Raw genomic sequence first — 15,517 nt, 5'->3', positions numbered from 1 at the left:
GAACATATTTGAAATGTGTCAGTTGCTTATATGCAGATGTTGCATACCAAGATGCTCAATAAGCAGATGGACAGATCTGCTGGGTGAGGCTGCTTCATGCTGTTGAGCACCCAGGAAGAGTCAATTAATGCAGTATGTCTCATCAGCTAATTGTGACTTCACAAGTCACCAGGATTTACAAGACTGCCTGCTGACATCTTATCCTTACTGATTTTTATCTTAGAATTTAGATTTGGTCTTCAACATTGATGGATTCTTGCATCGACAGGCACATTAGAATCATTTGAACTGATATCAAATTTTGACAAAGCTTAACAGGAAGCACTTAAGTAATGCTTACTATTTATGTTCAACTCATTTGCCCTAAAGTCACACTTGGTTAAATTTTAAAGCATGGCTCTGTCATGAAACAGCATAATTTTAAGATTTATTTCAAGTACACTTTGGAATGTAAACATACCTTATTTAGTTTCACAAAAGATTCCAGTCCAGCTTCCAAGGGATTTGTATCACAGTTCATCTAAAAGGGAAACATGCATTTTAAATCTTAGATGAGTACAAGTGGTTTCAGTAACATCACTTTCACATTTATTTTTTAAAGAGAATACTTTTTCATTTCAAATATATAGATAGACAGATAGACATAGATATAGATTGTGAACTGGCCTCTAAAGTAATTTTTTAAATCTAAAATTCAAATGTAGCCTTTCAGCAAATACTGTTATTTTAATAGCAAATTAGATGTTAAAATTCCCAGCTTGTTTCCAAGGCTCTTTTGGTATAATAAACATCTGAGGGATGCCACAACAATGATGTTCTTCCCAGAAACAAGCTTCTCATAAGCTTTTACCTAAAAATTCTACATAAATATGTTTTGAAACATTATTAAGTAATTAATTTATCTTGCAATCATCCAGAAATCAGGATAAGTGGAGGAAAAAAGCATATGGTAGGAAAATAGTTTCCACAGAGATCAGGAGAGGGAAAAGGGGGAAAAAAAGAGGTTGAATTTGGCTGTCATTACAATATACTTCAAGGGGAGCTAAAGCCATTATTTGGGACTAGATCTGATTTTTGTTTGTTTTGCAGTCATCAGTCTCTTTTGCACCAAGAGAACTGATCTAAACCCCATAAAAGGTAGCCAAACTTAACAAAAGAAAACACAGCCTTCGCATGACCTAGATGTGTGATATAAACTTGTTTTACATGATATAAAATTTGACCTCATATTTCCTAGTCAATCTGAGCAACTCTAAGATTATTTTTTACCTGCTCAAATTTTCAAAATTCCAGAAACAAGATGAGAATTTATTACTTAGGGTTTTCTCAGTGTCTCACCCCAAACCTCATGCTTACTATAGCACGCAATACCATCTTGTTGATTTTAAGATGCTGTCCTTACCACACTGGCATTTCTAAAGCCCGCATGTGCTCTATGATAAAAAGTCTACTTTTAAGACAATATTTCATTGATTAAAAATGTTTCAGAATTCCAGGAAAAATTTTAAGTCCAGATGCTTGATTGCTCTAATAACACTAGAGGGCGTGCTGGCACCGCTGGGAAATTAGAGCGCCTGGGATGGAAACAGAAGGAAATGAAAGGGGGAGAGCAGAGAAACGCTGCTCATTCCTTGGGGAGAGTGGAGGCATAGCTGTCCTCTCCGTCTTTCCCTGCAACAGCATCCTCTGAGGACTCTGAGGATCCCTGCAACAGAGCACATCCTCTGTAAAGCAACAACTGCCCCAGGGCTCTTGTTCTTTCAGTGACTCCAGGAGGCTGTGTTGTCCACCTCAAAACCCATTTTCTTCTGCCCCTGATCTAAATGTCCTAGGGACCCTGCCTGTGCTTTCAAACCCACTTTGCCCTCAAATTCACGCTTTATGTCCTAGGCACTTTGCGGACTACCTAATCTTGACAATAACTCTGTAGGATAAAGACTCTCTCTCTTACAGAGAAGTGAAGTCTCTGGAGGGTTAAGGCCACATAATATGTGGTAGAGGATACATTCAAACCGCAGAGACCGTACCCTGAAGTACACCCTTTACAAAGGTCCCTTATCTAAGCTCTCATACCTAAAACCTCAATGCATTCCAAGAAAACAACTAGCGGACCTGAGAAAATCGAGATCTAAAGATAGTCTGCTATATTGGAGATAAAATGAGAGAACAGAGTTTGAACCACTGTTTGGACACTTCTGTGCAATCTGGACCACGTTGTTTATTGTTTCTTAGCGTGACTGTGTGTGTAACTCCCACCTCCTTGCCCAAGAATCACCAATAATACCCTCTTCAGGGAGAGCTGAGCAGGTAGATGACATCATGCCTATGAAAACTGTGTGTAACTACACAAATAGAAACTCCTGAGTTCTCATTATTAACGATGGGTGGGGGCTGGACCAGCACATTCCAGACCACCAACCTTGCCCCTCAGAAAGACGGCTTTTGTTGTTACTTCCCCAAAAGGTGCAGAATAAGAAGGAAATGATGATAGACAATATGACAGAGGAAAAGGAAGAATTTTGAAAGGTGATCCCCAAATCCCATGGGGGTAGACAGGCTCCCTTGGGGCCGCCAAAGTCAGCACAGAGAGGCAGATGTCCAGGGCTCTCTGCCAAGCAAGGGGAATTAAGGCAGAATAAACATTGCATCTCAGTTCCCCTGAATTTGTAACTGGGAAATTGAGGGGAAAAACCTTTGTCCCTAATTAAATAAAGTTTTCAGGACTTCCCTGGTGGTCCAGTGGTTAGGACGCCATGCTTCCCCTGCAGGTGGTGTGGATTCCAGCTCTGGTCAGGGAACTAAGATTTGGCCTGCTGTCCAATGTGGCAAAAAAAAAAAAAAAAAATTTTTTTTTCTTACAATACATTCTTTCGCTTACAGTCAGAGCCAATGTGAACACAGTTAAACTAACCCTTGCATAAAAATCAGATACAACACATGTAAAATTTTCATAAAGATGATCGCATTTCAAACCTCTAACCCCCAGGCTCTGAAAGCTTTCTCCAGTCTTAAGGCATTCATGGCGTAGGTTCCAAAATTGTCAATTCCCTCCTCCTGGCCTGCGTTCATGATAGCATCGTAAAGCGCTGCAGAATCTTCTTGTCTGTGGTACAGCTCCCAGCCCAGTTCGCCTGAAATACACCCACAAGGGCCGCACCAGAGTAAGAATGACAATCTCTAGGTCTAATGTGCATTAGCTAAAACACATCAACAAATGAGAGGTTCCACTTCTGCAAAACAGACACTGTAGAGTGATAAAAGGTTGGTTCCCAAAAAAGTTGCAGCCAAGCCGCACTGCAAAGGAGCCTGCCATATAACAGATGTTTCTGGGCCCAATACTGCCCACCCCCCCCACTCCCCCACAGAGAGCAGCATTTAAGACAACTCAGACAGATGGTGATTCAGGACTTACTCTTAATTCTCACCTTGGCTTCATAATGTTGTGAGCAATTAGCATGGCAAAGTTGATCAAGATAAGGAGTTCAAGGTTTAAACACCTCAACCCCCAACTCCTTGGCCCCAGCTCGCAAGGCTTAAACATACAGGCCACTGATGACAATTATTCGGATGTTCCTCACTGTGGGATAGCCAGAGCCTGTAATGGCCCCCGCTTCCTCCTCCCCTACTTGATCATTTCATTCACCATTAGAACCACAGGCAGAAAAGAAAAGAAAATGAAACCCAACTCAAAGAGTCGGCTTATTTTTTACTTTGCTTATGTTTTATTCTGGTCGGCAGTTTTCCGAGGTTGGCTGGAGGGAGGAGGGGGAAAAGAGAAGCCTAGGGAAGAGCTACGGCCTTTATGCCGTGTGCTCATCTTGTTCCCCGCGCGGAGGGCTAACGATGCGGCGCTTCTCCAGGACACGAGCACCGCGTACCCGAGTGAAGGCTGGGCGCCTAGCACTCCTGCAAAGGGACAAGGAGTCTAGAGGAGGTTAGGAGGGAGCCAGAGAGCCCGTGGGGAACTGGAGAGCATTCATTCTTCCCTGTTTCTAGTTCCTGCTACGTGCCATCAGTGCCAAGGAAGACTTCTCTAACGCACTTAGAAAGAAAGATGAACAGCGGTAATGCTCTAAGGGCAGTGCCTGCCACATTCAAGATGTTCTCTAAGGGAGACCACTTTGAATTCTCCCACATGGAATCAATCCTAAAGGAAATCAATCCTGAATATTCACTGAAGGACTGATGCTGAAGCTGAAGCTCCAATATTTTGGCCACCTGATGGGAACAGCCGACTCATTTAGAAAAGACGCTGGTGCTGGGAAAGACTGAGGGCGGGAGAAGGGGACGACAGAGGACGAGATGGTTGGATGGCATCACCGACTCAATGGACATGAGTTTGAGCAGCTCCAGGAGACGGTGAGGGACAGGGAAGCCCGGCGTGCTGTATGCAGTCCACACTGGTCACTGTGAGTGACCCCACTGGGGTCACAGTGTCAGACACGACTGCGCAACTGAACAACAACACAGAGTCTGCTGGCCTGAACACCCTGTCATCCCTTCCAGCTATTCCAACAACTGTCCTCTTTGCACTTTCTCACCTACCTTTCTGAATGGTAGACAGCTATCTATGGGCCTGGAACCACAATTGGGAATCTGCAGAATGACTTTCTCAGACTCGGAGTGAAAAAACAGAATTGTCAGAAGACTTGGGCAGGAGAAATCGTCCTCCAAAGTTACACTGGAGAGACTGAACATGTGTGTATGCACACATTTCCGGGTGCTTCTAAATTTTAGAGACTTACTCTCAGTTGGTTTCCAATTCTTACCAGTGTAAGATATCCTGATAGCAGTGACAGGGATGTTGGAAACCTTTAAAGACTTGGTTTGAAGAAACTTGAAAACATTATCACTAAGATCTTCAGAGGTCAGTTTCTGTAGGACCTTTCTTGAATATGGCCCTGCGACGCCAAGGACTCCAAGCTCATCAGTTATGTTTTTGATTTCAACATCACATCCACCTTTGATTGCCTTTTCCTCAATCCATCTGCATTTGAGATTCATAAACACTGTGTTAAGTCTTGCTGGAATAACACATGTTGGTAACAGATTATTTCTCTGAAGATATACTGTGTGTTTAAAATCACCAGAAAATCCCTAGAGTGTCATTTCATATAATCAACAAATTTTTAAATTTGAGGAAACTGAGTCTCAGAGATAGTAAATGATTCTTTTTAAGCTACTCACTTACAAATATGCGGGTGATTTTTCACATTACAGAAGGATCCTTCCATTTAAACAAGCTCTGTCACAAAATTTTTTCAAACAGTGACAGCCTTACTGCATTTAAACTAATGAGTCCATCTTGGGAAGTTAATTTAAATCCAAATTTTCTCTAATACCCATACATAGGAGACACAATTGTGCTGCTAAAGGTTAATAATGTGCCTGCCACCAGACACATGCTTGCTTTGACAATCACAAGGAGAAGATTAAAACTCTAAAGACTGGTTTCAATTTCTGAGTCTTGATTGGAAGCCAGTGAGAGAGGGTTTGCTTACAATTTACTGAGCAGTCCCTGGAGCTACACAAGTCTGTCATAAAATGATCTGGACGGACACAAAGCTAAGTGACTAAGATGGCTCCTAACGTTATCTTGGACAGGAGGATGGAATTTGCATCACCTTACAACTAGAGTGAGTCTGTTGGAGTAAGAGGTTTATCAAGCAACAATATTCCAAACATTTTAGAAATACTAAAGACAATGTATTTTAGAATAGACTAAATAGTAGGCTGAAGATTTATGTGAAGGACAGAGTTGGCAAATCAATGATTTCAACACAGCAATGGGCCAGGGAGCACAAACATGGAAAAGAAAAAGGAAGAAAACCCGGGAAGCAACGCACTGACATGAACCAAATGTGAGCATCAGAATCAACAAGGCTAACTCGAGCAGGTCACTTTAACCCAAACTTCAGTTTCCTCACCTGAGAATGGGCATGATAAACACCCTGCAGATAAGTCTACTAAAAGAACTTACTGAGATAATGTGTAAAAACGGTTCTGACATATGAGTGATCCCTAATAGATAGGAGTTAATATTATTAGAACCAGTAAACCCACTGGTTTACTTTACCTTTGGGAGAGGAATGGTTATAGGGACCCTCACTTGAGTAATTTCCTATGAAAGACATAACATTTATTTAAAACAATAAGGTTTAAAGATTTTAAGTTGTGTTTTCAATTACTGATTTAAAAAGCCCACAAAACATAAGTACCCTCGGTGCAAGACTGGATCAGTCATAATGCATATAGTTTTCTTAGTACATGTACACTTACCTAAGATCATGAAGTTCTGACCCAGAACCAGTTACTAATAGAAACTCCCCGGGAGACTGGTGAGAGACAGTCAACTCAGCATATACTCGACCTTTTGGTGTTAACATGTGACTTATATTTGTAAAACCCACCTACAGAAAAGAATAAAATCTTATGTATCCTTTCAACGCCACATGGAAATAAAAATGTGGTTGTCAACAACGTAAGACATCTGAATCTTTTATATCAATTGTGTGAACTATCTGTAAACCTAAACCCATTCATTTTGAAGTTTGCAGTTTAAATGATCATTATAATTACTGATCACAAAAATTACATTTCAACCAATCTGGGGGTTCCTGTTGACACAATTAAACAAAGCCATATGATCCTTAGATAATAATTCAGTCAACAAAAATTTAAATTTGAAAATTAGCTAGACTGCCCTTCACTGGTTGAAGAATTCTCATGTTCATACAGAAATCATTAGGTGAACTGAAATAACACATTGGTTTTTTTGAAAATGAGGGGATAGAAAATTAAGCAGGCCAGGATCCTGGACCTTATACCCCCACCCCTATAATGTTATTTACCTTGGGAATAACATTTGCAAAGACATGGTCCAACAATCTAATGGAGTCTTGGCCTTTGATGTTAAACTTGCCAAACGGTGACAGGTCAATCACCCCTACTCTTTGCATAACCTGTTGATACTCAGAGCCCACAGGCTCAAACCAGTTTGTGCGGTGAAAACTTGGCCTGAAACACAAAACAAGTTATTTGTTTAAAAAAAAAATTCAGAATATTTTTATAAGCTTTGTGTGCACCAGCATGTCCGACTCTTTGGGACCTCATGGACTATAGCCCACGAGGCTCCTCTGTCTATGGAATTTTCCAGGCAAGAATACTGGAGTGGCTTGCCTCTCCAGATTCCTACTCCAGAGACTCTTCCTGACCCAGGGATCAAATGTGTGTCTCTTACCTCTCCTGCATTGGCAACTGGCTTCTTTACCACTGAGACACCCGAGAAGCCCTAACAAGCTCTACTTGTCTAGACATTTTCATTTGGGGGAAAAATGCCACCTGTTCTACAAGTCATATACTGGAAACTGATTTTTTAAGTTACTCATCTATCCCTTGACCTATTTCACAGTGAATGAAGTATTAATTAGCTAGAAAATAAGGTAGGCTATGTGGGCTCTCAGATTTGAAAAAGAGCTTAAAAGTCACCCAGTCCTTTAGTTGTCAACCTTGTTACGTATCAGAATCACCTGGTGGAGTATTTTAAAAATACTAGTTTGGGGGACATAAAGCAGGATATATGGGGGGTAGAGCTATGTTGTCTGGTGCTTCTCAAGTGTTTCTGTAAATACGTCGCTTGTATTTGTTACAGATTCTGATGCAGCAGGTCTGGGGAGGGTACCAGATGCTGCCCTCTAACAAGCTCCCATGTAATGCTCATGCTGGCCACCTGGAGTAAGCAAGCATCTGGCCCAATATCTTCCGTTTTTAGAGAAAAGGCCAAAGTGACTTCCGAGGCCTTTGTACTAGTTAATGACAGAGCGGGGCCTGGAGCAAAGGTCTACTGACTGACTCATTATGCAGGGGCCTTTCTACTTTACGGAGTAGACTATTCATGTGGTATTTTAACTTCAGAGGAGGATATGTTTTCAGTGGTTTAATTATTAAAATAGTAGAAAAAACAGACCAGGTCCAAATAGTACAACATGTAGAATAGATCTGGCATTTATCTGGGTCACTTAGGAAAAAAAAACCAAGCCAGTATTTTGTCCCCAGGTGATCTCCATTGGCTGACTACAGAGTCCAAATTCATTAATCAACAATTGGCCCACTGCTATACTTTGAGCCGTTTAGGTCTGATTGTAAAGTAGACATAAAAATCTGCTTAAATAAGCAAAGTAACACTCAAAAAAAGGTAACAACTTGGAAACTTGCTTTCTCTTGGTTTGTGTCTTCTCATGAGAAAAAAGTATGTAATCATTATTAATCCTAAATACGAGGATGGTATGCGACCCAAGCACTATGTCAACAACTTTAGAGGAAATCAGAGAATCGTTTCCGTTATATGCTTTATGTTTTAGCTTAACCTAAAATAGGAAGTAAATGACCTTTTTCCCTAGTTTATCAACAGTCCATATAATTTGCATAATTCATTGCACACACATTAGAAAGCAGTAGCTTTCAGCTATTCCCTTATAAACAGAAAATCCATATTTCCATACTGTTTTCATACTATGTGATTTGACCAGGCATCTTAAATAAAGGTAAACCTTGAAAAGCCAAATAAAGGGGATTTGGAGAGGGTGGGAAAGGTTCCTCTGAGCAGTTGGAAAATTCCAAGCAGAGGCTTCACTTGGGCTGATTGTAAGTTTCTCGAGGCCACATGGGTCCTTAATGTGGGCCAGTGTCCCATGGGATAAACTAAGGCGTCGGCTGCACAGAAATTATTTTTATGGAAAAAGGCTCAGTGCTGTTTGGAATAGGGTAGAGTGAAGGGGTAGGGGGAGGATATGATGCTTCTCTGGGGTCCCTCCATCCCAGTCCCAGAGTTCATTCTGCAGTCAGAGCCACAGGTAGGCTAAGTCACTCATTTACCTGTACCCAGGGTCCCGGCCTGGCTTGTAGAGCCAGTGTGGAGGATATGGGGCTTCTCTAGGGTCCCTCCATCCCACTGCCAAAGTTCACTTTGCATTCAGAGCCACGGGTAGGTTAAGTCACTCATTTACCTGTACCCAGGGTCCTGGCCTGGTTTGTAGAACCAGTGTGGCTGCTCCCAGCCTGCATGGAACCCCATGGAACACTTAGACTCCAGGGTTTTATAAAGCCCACTGACTCGCTGAGTTGGCCTCCCAGCAAATCGTTCTTCTTTAGGATAACCAACTGAAAAAAGGAAAACTCATACCCTAAATAACATAGAACCAAAACTACAAAGTATTCTGAAGGGATTCAGAAAACAGAAAACACAGTACTTAAAAATCCAGAAGCTATATATATATATATATATATATACACATACATACACATAGCATGTATGTAAAATAAACATATATAAGCTTAATACATAAGCATATATAATAAGACATATTAAATTTACATTTTCAAGAAACCAAAACCATCATTTATAATGATCATCAAAGGTAAAGTAAAAATAGGTTTAAAAGTTAAAATCACTGATGCATTCCTCACATTAAAGACATATATCCACATAGATTCCTTTTTTGTTTTAGAAGCATATGCTTTTTAGACTCCCTAACCATTCCCCAGTGATGCACAGAATAAAAAGCATCTAGAGTCAGAGGTGCTGTAAGTCAGTTCTGAACAGACAGACAATTCTGAACTTCACAGACAGCGGTAAATTTGTACCTTACCAATATTGTTGAATCCGTAAGACTCCCTTGCTTTGGCCTCGGTGTACTCAGTTGTCGTCCATTTGCCATAGCGATTGGGATCCAGTTCTATCAGATCAAAAGGTGGTTCTCCATGCAGGATCCAGTCGCTGAGATATTTCCCAACCCCACCAGCATGGATTATGCCGTATCTTTCAAATGTAGAAATAAATACCCTGTTATTAACACATATTACTTTCCAGCAATGAAACATGTCCAAATATTTCACAAGGCCTCAAAGCTGGAGTGTTCTATGCTATTCAGAACACACAATTAACATAATCAACATAATCTTTATAATCTTTTTCCTCAAAAAATAAAAAAGTTTAAGCATCCAAATTAGATGTGCCTGACTTGATAACTAGTTAGTTTCCACAGTTTCAAGAGATGCATGTCTGTAAAATAGCCTATGAGACTTAGCTAGTAAGGATCTCACTCTAGGAAAATAGAGACAAGGAAGCACACAGGCAGATGTGCTTGGTACATTATGTTGAGCTATGATTATTCTCACTAATAGGAATCTTGCAAGAGAAATATGTGCACTCTGGTGTGGCACACCCATCCCTTCTCAGACTCAGTTTAGTTTAGGTCCCTTTAGTAACGATCTCTGTACAAGGACTTGGCCATTATCACAGAGGCACACAGACAAAGAGGCAGTCACCCAAGGACTCGAGGGGAAGAAGAGGAGAAACAATGGCACCTGTATTTTGCAACCAGTGAGTCACTCGGTGTGGAGGATTAGCTTGTTTCTATACCCACATGAAGATACTTTGAAACCAAAAACACAGGCTTCCCTAGTGGCTCAGTGGTGAAGAATCCACCTGCCAATGCAGGAGATACAGGTTTGATCCCTAATCTGGGAAGCAGCTAAGATCAGGGAGCGTGGCTGTAGATCTTATGCAAAGCTGAAGAGCAATTAAGCCCACCGGGTGGCTCAGAAGGTAAAGAATCTTCCTGCAAAGGGGGAGACCTGGGTTCAATCCCTGGGTTGGGAAGATCCTTCGGAAGAAGGCATGGCAACCCACTGCAATATTCTTGCCTGGAGAATCCTGATGGACAGAGGAGCCTAGTCGGCTACAGTCCATGGGACTGCAGAGAGTCGGACACGACTGAGTGACTTAAGCAGAGAACAGCACAGCCACATCTATTGAGCCTGTGCTCTAGAGCCTGAAGCTGCAACTACGGAAGCCTGTGTGCCCCAAAGCCCCTGCTCCTCAACAAGAGAAGCACCGCAGTGAGAAGCCTGTGCCCCGCAGCGAGCGTCGCCTCCACTTGCTGCAACCAGAGGAAAAGCCCAGGTAGCAGTGAAGACCCAGCGCAGTCAAACTCAAATGAATAATTAGTTTCTAAAAGACCAAGAACATAAGTGGCAAGTAATTTTATATCAGATGGAAGAATCAGGGTTTAATATCACTCATGTGAGGTTCTACCCACTCACTCTTATGGATAAAGTCTCGGGTGGTTCATCTGTGGTTTAAGTCAAGAAAAGCTTTCAAGAAATTGGACGAGTAGCGAGTCATGGGGAGAGGACTAGGAGCAAAAAGGAGCCACATGAGCAAACGTCAAAATGTAAGAAATTCCAGTACCCCAGATGACAACTACTTAGCCAGCACTGAAGCTTCTAAAAACATGGGAGGACCTTAGCAAAGACTGGAAATGCTAACTACCTTTTTCTATAAGATACCAATTTTACTGTTTCATAAAAATGATTTATATCATTTGTTATAATGATATATTTCCTTATATTTGTTATAAGGACATTTCTTAAGCAGGATAAAGAGATAGCAATTTATATTTCTCTAGATAATTTTGAAAAGAGACTTGATTTGGCTCATCCAAATCACCCACAATCTCACTAAGTATCAAGAAAGCAAAACAAATTAAATATATGCTTAAAATAACTGTGAACTATTTGCATAAACTGTTTATTCACTTAACCAGTTCCAGTGTCTGACTACAACTGTTATCATTTTTGAGAGCTAGAGATACTGTTTACAAGGCTTGAAACTATATAAATTTCTTTTGGCATTCACTGAGAGCTACCATTTACCAGGCATTGTTTCCTCCTTACATCTACCAGCTGATTTATGCTTTCGCAACTCTATTTTACCAGTGAGAAAACCAACCTGCACACAGGAGTTAAATAAGGCTGTCACACTGCAACAAAGTGCAGATTTAGGATACAAACTCAGTCATCTGACCCCAGTACACACTCTGTTACTGGACTTTACTTCTTTCATGGTCCTTCTTTTTTCTTTTTTCTGCCAAGACACACATAACAGAATTTATATCCTTGGCAGACTCCTAGGGCATAGCCAGGGTTGTACTTTGGTTTAGTGTGGACTCACTACCAGACCATCATATTCTTTATCTTTCAACAGTGCATATGGGTAAATAAATAGGCCAGAGTGCTGCTGCTTGAGGCAAATCCTGCATATAACCTATTTATTTATTTTCATGTTAAATGTGTTTTTTTTTTTTTAAACTTCAAAGTTTTTATTTTATACTGGGATATAGCTGGTTAACAATGTTGTGATTTGTTTCAAATGGACAGAGAAGGGACACAGTCATACACATATATGTATCCATTCTCCCCCAAATCCACTCCTATCCAGACTGGCACATAACATTGAGCAGAGTTCCATGTGCTATACAGTAGGTGCTTGTTGGTTAACCATTTTAAACATAGCAAAAAGGAAATTCCCACAAACTTTAGCCCTATAACCTTTATTAAGTTATATGTAAAATCTCATACAACACATCTGTTGAGATGGATGAAACATCTATTGAGGGCCCAGAGTAATTGAGAGTGAAATGCATAGCGTAAGAGAGATCTGGGTATAATTCTTGTTCTGCCACTACCAGTTGTGTGACCTTGCAAGGTGTGTGACCACCCTGAGCTTTAGTCTCCTCACATGCACACTTTATGGTGCTGGTGGAGAATTACTTGACATGGCATTTTAAAGCATATAGTAGGCAAGTGATACATGGTGGCTGTTGGGTCCTTGCATGACCAACAACAGAGTATGCCTCTGCCCAATGGACAAGATTTTCATAAGGAAGTAATGTATAACATGGAAGTGAAAGGGAACTTGATGAGGAAAGAAGAGTTAGGCTTTTCTTCTATGTCTAGCATTTATCTGCATAACCCATTATTACATGGCCCAGCTGCTATGCCTTCTGAGTGTTTGTGTCTGCTTTTTTTATAATAACTCTTAAACTGTCAGGCATTACATCTTACAGCACTCTCTTGTCTTTAAATTTGCTGTTTGTAATCTGTTCTAAGCCAAGATAACTAGATTCGGTTCAGCACAACTCATTAAACATCTGGGGAGTACTGTGTTAGTCACCTAGAAGCAGGAGAACTTGCTATATTTGGGACAAAAGTAAAACAGCTTTGACTAGAGTAATGAAAATGAGCACTGGTATATCTGCAGACAGTTTGCAAATACCTATTCTCTGGACTAGAATAACAGACAATACTGAGATGTGATCCCTGGGCCCCTCTCCAGACTACTGAATCAGAATCTATAGAAGGGGGTTGTATGGGAATTACGTTTGCTTGTTGGTTTTCCAATTCAACACATCTCTCATGGATTCTAATGACAAATAATAGGAATTTCACAGGTAAGATGCAAAGGAGGATGAAAAACACATGCAACCAAGGACAGAGTTGAGATTTTGCTTTTTAACAAGCCCGGTGGCTCAGTGGTAAAGAATCCGCCTGCAATGCAGGAGACTCAGGTTTAATCCCTGGGTTAAGAAGATACCTTAGAGAAGGGAATGGCAATCCACTCCAGTATTCTTGCCTGGAAAATCCCATGGACAGAGGAGCCTGGCAGGCTACAGTCCACGGGGTCACAAAAGAGTCAGACACGACTGAGTGACTCAACAACAACAGGTGATTTTGGTGCTCAGCCACATATATGGAAACCACTGGCCTTCAGAACCATGGACGGGATCCCTGGTATAAGGTGGAAGGGGCAGTCAACATAAGCATTCCACCGTGTTTCGTGAGAACTATTTTAGCAATCTCAACTTTTAAATAACAAACATGCCTTTTGGGGTTAGGCCAGATTGGTCAGAGAGAGTGAGGCACTTTGATCCGTCCCTACCATTTGTCCTTCCCACTCACCTCACAGTGTGTACAACCTGGGGAAACTGCTCAGAACAGTCAGAGCTGGATGTCGACATCAACCCCACACAAGCAGATACAATGTCTAGGTGATAAATAACTAGTGTTCTAAAGAAAGCAACTTCCTGCTTACCTTAGTAATAGGTGTTCTATTAAAGTATAAATATCATGAGACCAGGTATACTGTCTGTTTGTTCATAGATAAAGAGCAATGATTCACAAAATGTATTGACTAAATCAATATTCAGTGATTCAGTTAATTGCAGGATCAAAAATAAATAAAATATTTAGGAATAAATTTAGCAAAAGAAGTGCAAAACTTATACTCTCGTAACTACAAATCACTGTTGAAAGAAATTTTAAAAATCCTAAACAAATGGACTTTCCTGGTAGCTCAGCTGGTAAAGAATCTGCCTGCAATGCAGGAGACCTGGGTGTGATCCCTGGGTTGGAAAGAGCTGCTGGAGGAGGGCATGGCAACCCACTCCAGTATTCTTGCCTGGAGAATCCCCATGGACAGAGGAGCCTAGTGGGCTACAGTCCATGGGGTCACAAAGAGTCAGACACGACTGAGTGGCTAAGCACACACACAGCACACAAACAAATGGAAGAGATCCCTTTTGTGTGAATCACAAGACTCAATATTGTTCAGATGGCAGCACTCCCCAAGTTGATCTACAAAAACGCAGTCCCTATGGAAATCCTAGGTGGTTTCTTTAGAGAAATTGACAAGCTGGTCCTAAATGTTACGCAAAAATATAAGAAGCCCAAATAGATAAAACAATACTGAATAAGACTAAAGTTGGAAGAGTCACATTTCCCAGTTTCAGAACTTGGTGAAAAACTACCGTAATCAAGGCAGCATGGTACTGGCCTAAGGATAGACACACTGACTAATGGAATAAAATTGAAAGTCCAGGAATAAATCCAAACTTATACAGTAAACTGATTTTTTACAAGGATGTGTGGGACAATAAAAAAATAAATATTTGGCCTTTGTCCTCAGTTCCTGGCATAGAGCTCCTAACACTTTTGGAATTTATATTCTTTGTATGCTATGCTAACAGTTAGCTCCATGGAGAGGGGGCAGAGGAACCAGAAGGCTTCAGAATAGAGGCTGGTCACCAGAAGTTTAATCACCAGTGATCAATGGTTTTAATCCATTGTGCCTATGTAATGAAGCTTCCACAACAACTTCCAAACCACAGGGTTCAAAGAGCCTTTGGGTTGGTGAATCCACTGAAGTGCCAGGAGGATGATGCACCAGAGAGGCTCATGAAGGCCCTGCAGCAGATCCTCCCTCCCAGACCTTGCCCTGCGCTTCCCTTCCATACACACTCTTCCTGAGTCACATTCTGGAGAATAAGCAGGTAAAACTAAGTAAGTTTTCCTTGAGTTCTGAGAGTCACTCTAGAGAATTAGCAAAACTGAGGAGGGGTTGTGACCTCCAAATCTGTAGCCATTCAGTCAGAAGGACAGGTGATACCTGGAAATTGAAACTGGTATCTGAAGTGAGGATGGTTTTGTGAGACTGAGTGGGGTCTGCACTCTGAGAGTGAGCAGCAGGTTTGAATTGAAACTGTTGGACACTCAGTTGGTGTCCGAGAACTGGAGAACTAAGTGCTGGTGTCAGAAGTAACATCAGAAAAAAAGACATCACAGATGCCAGCACTATTTAGTGAGTAAGAGCAGTCTTTCAACAAGTGATGCTGGGACA

The 15,517-nt window shown here is 41.2% G+C and overlaps 1 protein-coding gene across 1 annotated transcript in view; it reads right to left on the bottom strand.

The window, feature by feature from the left end:
• Positions 1-15,517, bottom strand: part of DMGDH (dimethylglycine dehydrogenase) — a 70,741-nt gene that overhangs the window by 28,490 nt on the left and 26,734 nt on the right. Inside the window, exons 8-14 of the mRNA XM_068964983.1 lie at positions 9,648-9,817; positions 9,006-9,159; positions 6,852-7,017; positions 6,280-6,410; positions 4,770-4,987; positions 2,974-3,131; positions 461-520 (exon numbers count right to left, since the gene is read on the bottom strand). Coding sequence (XP_068821084.1) covers positions 461-520; positions 2,974-3,131; positions 4,770-4,987; positions 6,280-6,410; positions 6,852-7,017; positions 9,006-9,159; positions 9,648-9,817 — 1,057 coding nt within the window. The remainder of the gene's footprint in view (positions 1-460; positions 521-2,973; positions 3,132-4,769; positions 4,988-6,279; positions 6,411-6,851; positions 7,018-9,005; positions 9,160-9,647; positions 9,818-15,517) is intronic.

Source organism: Capricornis sumatraensis, chromosome 2 (assembly GCF_032405125.1).
Source record: "Capricornis sumatraensis isolate serow.1 chromosome 2, serow.2, whole genome shotgun sequence".
NCBI classification, from domain to species: Eukaryota; Metazoa; Chordata; class Mammalia; order Artiodactyla; family Bovidae; genus Capricornis; species Capricornis sumatraensis.
This window is presented reverse-complemented; position numbering and strand designations above follow the sequence as displayed.